The 7207-nt window shown below is 40.2% G+C and overlaps 1 protein-coding gene across 6 annotated transcripts in view; it reads right to left on the bottom strand.

Moving 5' to 3' along the window:
* Positions 1-1519: 1519 nt before the first annotated feature.
* LOC102733176 (uncharacterized) overlaps positions 1520-7207 on the bottom strand; it is a 12021-nt gene continuing 6333 nt past the window's right edge. For 5 of the 6 annotated variants that reach the window (XM_031030849.2, XM_081805683.1, XM_081805681.1 and 2 more), the window contains 3 exons: positions 7030-7162; positions 6452-6547; positions 1520-3649 (listed from right to left, as the gene is read on the bottom strand). In XM_031030849.2, the coding sequence (XP_030886709.2) occupies positions 2019-3649; positions 6452-6547; positions 7030-7162 (1860 nt within the window). In that variant the 3' untranslated portion in view covers positions 1520-2018. Of the gene's footprint in view, positions 3650-6451; positions 6548-7006; positions 7163-7207 lie in introns of those variants that run through there. The other variant, XM_031030853.2, reaches the window with a different exon arrangement.

Genomic DNA, 7207 nt, shown 5'->3' with positions numbered 1-7207 from the left:
GCATATCTTCTGATATAATCAACTCTGGCCAACTGAGCAAAAACATTCACGGAGAGGAATAAAGGAGTATACAAATGTATTGTCTGTGCCTGTCAATTCTTTGGAGAAACAAAATTACCTTCAGTAGTGAGCCCATAAGGTGGAAATAGAGTATTATCAATATTGTCCTTATAAATCTCTGCGTTTGCTCATAAAATGCAGTTACATAGCTTTGTGTATAACTTTGATAACATGCTATTATGTGTTCACATGTATAAATGTATAAGTAAACAACAGAATGTTATATATGTAAAATATAATTTTACAATATGTCTAATTTCACTAATTTATCTGTTGGGCTTTTTTGGAGGGGGGTGTCTTGGTGCATATGGTTGAATTCCTATTAAGTAAAATGTAAGTATGATAAGATTTTCTCCAAAATGTTTATCTCAAGCCACTATATTTTGTATGCATAATGTTGGCAAAACATATCCAGAAATCATCTAATGTATGATGTGTATCAAAGGTACTACAGGGGTAACTTTTCATTGAACAACTCATCTTATATGAATTTTTAAAACCGTGTGTAACTATTATTTTGTTTAAAATCAACAATAAAAGACCTACCAAGATAGTTACTTTCCTCATGGGGAGAACTGTGTTAAAGCTGGAGATAAAACCAGATATTAAGATCAAACTAAAAATGTTTTATAGGCATATATAAGGGATATAATGAATGGCAAAGGTTTTCAGAGAAGGAGGTTATTTTCAACTGTGGTGGTCAAGGAGAAGGTAACAATTTAAGTTGAGTCCTAAAGGAGACTAACTTGCAAATTGAAAAGAGTGATAATGTGAGAACTACCTCTTGATTAAAAAAAGAAAAAGAAAAAAACGATTAATGCCCCCTCAGAAAAGGCAGAAAGCCCTGCTTTAATCAACAAAGATCTCTTCCTACAATCCTCAAATCAAGCCCGGGGTCACCACACAACGAGCTCATCACAATAGTGAAAACTATCCAAGCTTCTTAGAGGAATTTGAGATATAACATGTATGTTAATTTTCCCTTCACTCAACACAAGCAGTTTTAACCACATAAACTGGTTTTAACCATATAAATTCATTCTAAATCAGGCCTCTGAAGGAAAGGCAAATGTTTCTCCACAACCCACACTAACTGGCTCCAGGAAAGAAAAGTTTTTGAAAGGGCCTTGCTATACCTAAGATGTTAACTAACATTATTTGAAGAGCTCTGATTCTAATAACAGACACTTTTATGGAGGACTCTTTTTTTTCTTGTCTCCAATTTCTAAAAGGTACTAAAAATTTCATGTATTTCAATAATTATTTCCAGATGTTACCATTTCTTCAGAGTATTTTGTCTTACAATTTTCAGAACAAAAATCCCTTTTTCCTCTATCTTCAGTTGTGCTTTTCAGCTCTGAAACTCAAGCCCTGTTGAACTTCAAGCTGTAACTAACACTAAAGTGTGTAAGCACTTTAAATAGAAGAGAAGGACGGGAAAGTCAGTAAGAAGGGAGAGTTCAAAGTAGCCCTTTTAATGAGGACAGTACTGCTAGGGGTAGGAATGATTGTATATTAAGGCAAAGATTTATAGAAAGGTGGTATTTGAATATACGATCAACCATGAGTCCATTTCACTTGGACATGGCAGTATTCCAATCAGTACAAGGAGGGGCAATGAGCTCAAGTTTGAACAACTGGAATTCCTTTGCGTGTTGGAAGAGCCTATTCCTGGGGCCAGGAGAAAAAAAAATCACTTCATGGTGACATCAGTCATTTTCAGGTACAGATGAAAATACACACACACAGAAAGATTAATGGTTGGTTTCTTAGGCTATTCCAGCTTTCAGATCAGTATTTCTTCACATGGATTTGTGGTATTCTGGCAGCTAATTCTTTGCAGGAGAAAATGGGAGGAGAGCATTTTCAAAAAAAGCGGGGGGATCACAATTATAATAACCCATGAAAGTAGGATTCTTTGGTATTTAACAAAGTGAGGAGTCTGAATGACCACACATTCAGAGTGATTCTCCACTGTGAAGTCTCTGATGCCTAATGAGGGCTGAACTACACCTGAAGGCTCTGCCACATTCATTACACTCACAGGGTTTCTCTCCAGTGTGAATCCTCTGATGTTGAGTAAGATGGGCACTTCTACTGAAGGCTTTCCCACACTCAGGACAATCAAATGGTTTCTCTCCAGTATGAATCTTCTGATGTTGCGTCAGCGATGAACTCTGGCTGAAGGCTTTCCCACAATCTTTACAGGTGTAAGGTTTCTCTCCAGTGTGGGTTTTTGTGTGTTTTGTGAGGGTTGAGCTCTGGCTGAAAGCTTTATCACATTCTCTACACTTGTAGGGTTTCTCTCCAGTATGAGTTCTCTGATGTCGAATAAGTGCTGATCGATCACTGAAGGCTTTCCCACAGTCATTACAGGTGTAAGGTTTCTCTCCAGTGTGAGTTCTCTGATGTTGATAGAGGTGTGAGCTTTGACTAAAGACCTTGCCGCACTCACTACATTCATAGGGTTTCTCTCCAGTGTGAATAAACTGATGGACAATGAGGGAAGAGTTGTGACTAAAGGCTTTCCCACATTCCCTGCATTCATAGGGCTTCTCTCCAGTATGAATAAACTGATGTTCAATACGGGATGAATTGTGACTGAAGGCTTTACCACATTCATTACATTCATAAGGTTTCTCACCAGTATGAATTCGTTGATGTTGAATAAAGTGCGTTATCTGAATGAAAGCCTTCCCGCATTCATTACATTCATGGGGCTTCTCTCCAGTATGGATTCTCTGGTGTTGGATAAGAGAGACGTTATGATTAAAGGCTTTTCCACATTCCTTGCATTCATATGGTTTCTCTCCAGTATGAATTCTCTGATGTACTGTAAGGGCTGAATAATTACCAAAAGTTTTTCTACATTCACTACATTCATACGGTTTCTCTCCATGTTGGGTTCTCTGATGTTGAATAAATGGTGCATTCTGAATTAAGGCTCTTTCATGCACATTATATTCCTTCCCACCATGAACACTCTGATGATGTTTGGTAAGGTGTGAGTTCCAGGTATAGCCTTTTCTATCTTCACAAGACTTCTCTCCAATATTAGTTTTCTGATGTTCAGTGCAGTGTATACCGTGACCAAAGGTCTTCCCATACTGATTACATTTCAAATTGTTTTCTCCACTATGAGCTATACGATGTTGAACATAAACTGAGCGATCACTGAATATTTTACTACGTACATTACACTGAAGAGTTTTCTCATTTGGGCTATCTTTCTGATGTCTTATTAATTTTGAATTCTGTTTAAAACTCCTTCCCTGAGCATGAGACGTATATGGTCTCTCTTCTTCAGGGTATCTTGATTGTATAACAAAGTCTGACTTCAGACTAACACGTCTGCCAGATTCAATATATTTGGGCTTACTATCAGTTCTAGAAGTTCTTTTCTTGCAGATAACTGTTGCTTCTTTCCAGAGTCTATCTTGACCCTTCTCTTTGATCTCTGCATATCCCCAGGCTTCCTTCAAACTGGAAGCCCTTGCATCAGCCCCTGTGCTCCTCTCCATACTTATCCCCTGGCATGATTCTTTTTCAGAAAATACCTCCTTTGGGTTTGACTTTCTGGTCTCCAAATCTGGAGGGGAAAAGTAAAAAAAGTTCCCTGTACTAGAAGAAGGAAATGACTAAAGCAGGATTGAGATAATAAAAGTATGTAAATACCATTAGTCACAAATATAAGTCAAGTAGTCAACAGATAATTTATTGAACACCTATTATGAGCTAGGCACTGTGTTACATGCTAGGATTCAATGATAAACAAAGCAGATATAGTACCAGCTCTTTTGAGATTTACAGTCTTTTGGGGAAGGTAAGTATTAATCAAATAATTTCAAGAATGATGAACGCTGTAAAATAATGTGTTAGGGAGATTTTCAGTTGGGAAATGATTGGTATTGTACATAGGAATGATAGCTGCCCCTAGCCGCTGAACCACTAGAATCTTCCCTGGCTTTTTTTTTTTTTTTTTTTTTAAGATTTTATTTATTTATTTGAGAGAGAGAGAATGAGAGACAGAGAGCAGGAGAGGGAGGAGGGTCAGAGGGAGAAGCAGACTCCCTGCCGAGCAGGGAGCCCGATGCGGGACTCGATCCCGGGACTCCAGGATCATGACCTGAGCCGAAGGCAGTCGCTTAACCAACTGAGCCACCCAGGCGCCCCTTCCCTGGCTTTTGATACCACCACCACCAGCAGTCCCCTGTGTCCCCTGTCTGGAGTTCACTCCAGCTAGGCTCATCCTTTAATGCCTACATCTTCCATTCCCACTGGCAGAGTTCCCCATTAACTCTCCTTGATTATGCCTGAGGTTGCAGTTGGATTCAATAAGATCATTAACCAGATTTTCCTTTGCCACTCTGAATATTACCATTTGCCAGAATGGTAATATTTCCTTCAGCTTTCACTTTTTCTCCCTCTCTCTGGGCTTCCCAAAATGCACACATACACACCCCCCAAAAAGACAAAGAGGGTCAAAGTTCAGGAGAATGCATAAATTTTAGGAGGATCAGGGGATTAGGCTTACTACTAGTACTAGTTCAGCTTTCTTTTCTTTTTTTTTTTTTTTTTAAGATTTTATTTATTTATTTGACAGAGACAGAGCAAGAGAGGGAAAACAAGCAGGGGGAGTGGGAGAGGGAGAAGCAGGCTTCCCGCAAAGCAGGGAGCCTGATGTGGGGCTCGATCCCAGGACCCTGGGATCAAGACCTGAGCTGAAGGCAGACGCTTAACGACTGAGCCACCCAGGTGCCCCTAGTTCAGCTTTCTTATAGGTAAACTACACATGACATACATCTTAATTGTTGTAAAGTTGGGACTTTATAATTGAGGATCTTGTAAGTAGTCTTTCAGCCTTATGAAGGGTAAGACAAACAGCACATGTGTTTTGCAAGGTGGACTATTTTCAAAGTAACCTCAGTATGTGGCTTTGACAACCTTATATAATGTAGAAAATCAAAGCTAAAGGAAGGCAACATAAGTTAAGCAGGGGAGAGAAATGGTAGCAGGGGAACTAATCCATTATCAGGTTAGCCAAAAAGAAGGAACAACCTGTTAAGTCCAATGCACACTCTTCAGGTCTTGACCTCTCTAGAATATATCACTTTGAGCACCTCCCCTCCTTGAAGTGCTCTTTTCTGTTGGCTTCTACAACAATAACCTGACCTGGTTTCCTTCTGCTCTGGCCACCCTTTCTTAGTATCCTTTCTGGATTCCCTTTCCTTCATTTATATTGATAAAATTTGTATAACATACCTCTACTGCCATCACCCATTATTAAAAATCATTACTATTTTATTGTTTTGACAACATTTTCCCCATGTGTTTTTTTTAAAGTGATATAGATATATAGAGATATAGACAGCCAGCAGATACTTAAATGTGTGTGTTCATTGGGCTTCTAAGTTCTCTTGCAACTTTTTTCATGCTCTATTGCTCAATTTTCATATTTCATCCACTCCCATGACTTCAATTACCATCTATTCTCAGATGACTCTCAAGCTGTACCACCAGTTATGATCTCTTTCCTTCACCAAGATCCATTTGACATCTCCTCCTTATATTCATCTACCTTCCAGACACCCCTACTTAGACCAGAGTTTCTCAACTGCAGCACTACTGACATTTTGTCAAGACAAGTCTTTGTGCGAGGGGCTGTCCTGCGCATGGTAGGATACTTAGCAGCATCTTTGGCCTCGACCCACTAGATGCCCATAGCATCCTCCCAGTCTTCAGACATGTCCCCTGGGGGCAAAATCACCCCTGTTTGAAAACCACTGGTTTAGATCTGCTATAGACTCTTCCAACAGAATAAACAGAACTCATCTTCCACCCCACCCCCCTAAACTTGCCATTTTTCCTGTGTTTTCCATCTCAGGGAAGAGAACTTCCACCTACCTACACAGCCAAGCCAGAAACCTGGAAATCATCTTTGTCTGTTTCTCCCTCACCTCCCACATATAGTCAGCAAATTCTATCAATTTTACAACCTTAAAATTGGATGTAAGATCACACTCCTTAAACTTACATTCAAATTCTTTCATTCTCTTCTTACTTTTTAGGTAGGAAAAAACTAGGTACAACGAAGACAAAGTAAATGAAGGAGAGACTCCAGCTACTAGAGAGGAAAAGGGAATGACCTCATAAAATGCCAGAATGAGGCACAACTGTGATCTCTGGATCAAGTGTCAGGGTTATAACTTTAAGGAGGGAGTACCTTCCTTAATTCTGGGAAGAAATAAGAGTTAGACTAATGAGACTCTGATATGTCAACATGAAGATGAGACTTAGAGGGGGCCTCAACATTTTCTACAGGCCTGGAGGATTTGGGGAAGAACCCCTAACTCATATTTCAAAAGATGTTGTCTGCCTTGTTCTTACTTACGTGTGCAGCTGCTTCTTAGCACTTCTCTCTCCTGCATCCATGGGTTTCCTGCTTGTTCCAACTGGGAGATGATATCAGGTTTAGAAAATGGAAATCCTACTCAAGGGAAAGAAATAGAATCTGATTGTCAGTTTCCAGGACAAAGGGCCACCCCATTTTCAGTCCCACTCTTGTGTTTTCAAGAGCGGAAAACGAGTAACTAATTGTCAAAAGCAATTATACATTTTCTACCAAAGTAGGGTGAGAAACAGTTTAAGGATCTGCTCTGGATTCTGGAGGAAAATGTTAACCAAAGCCTTCTTTGTTTCTTTCTTTCTTTCTTTCAGAGGGCAGGAGGAGCAGAGGAAAAGGGACAAGCAGAGTCCCTGCTGAGCACAGGGCCCCACACGAGGTGGGTCCCATGACCCTGAGATCATGACCTAAACCAAAATCAAGAATTGGATGCTTAACCGACTGAGCCACCCAAACACCCCCCCCCCCAAAGCCTCCTTTCTGATCGTCCCCTAATAGGAGCATGGGAATCTTTAGAAAGCAATGGCATCCCAAAATGCCTACCTGAGGTGAGGACCCAACCTTACCCAAGGAGACCAGGTTCCTATAGTTCTCAAGCATTACATCCCTGTACAAGTCTCTCTGAGCAGGGTCCAGTTCTCTCCATTCTTCCTCAGTGAAGTTCACAGCCACATCCTTGAAGGATAAGCCCTGAAGCACCTGCATGGGGTTCGGAAATACGGTTGAATGAGGCAGAATTAGGGG

The sequence above is a fragment of the Leptonychotes weddellii genome, chromosome 15 (genome assembly GCF_054177405.1).
Source record: "Leptonychotes weddellii isolate Sample4059 chromosome 15, ASM5417740v2, whole genome shotgun sequence".
Classification (NCBI taxonomy): Eukaryota; Metazoa; Chordata; class Mammalia; order Carnivora; family Phocidae; genus Leptonychotes; species Leptonychotes weddellii.
The sequence above is the reverse complement of the archived record's forward strand: the minus strand, read 5'-3'. Positions and strand labels throughout refer to the sequence as shown.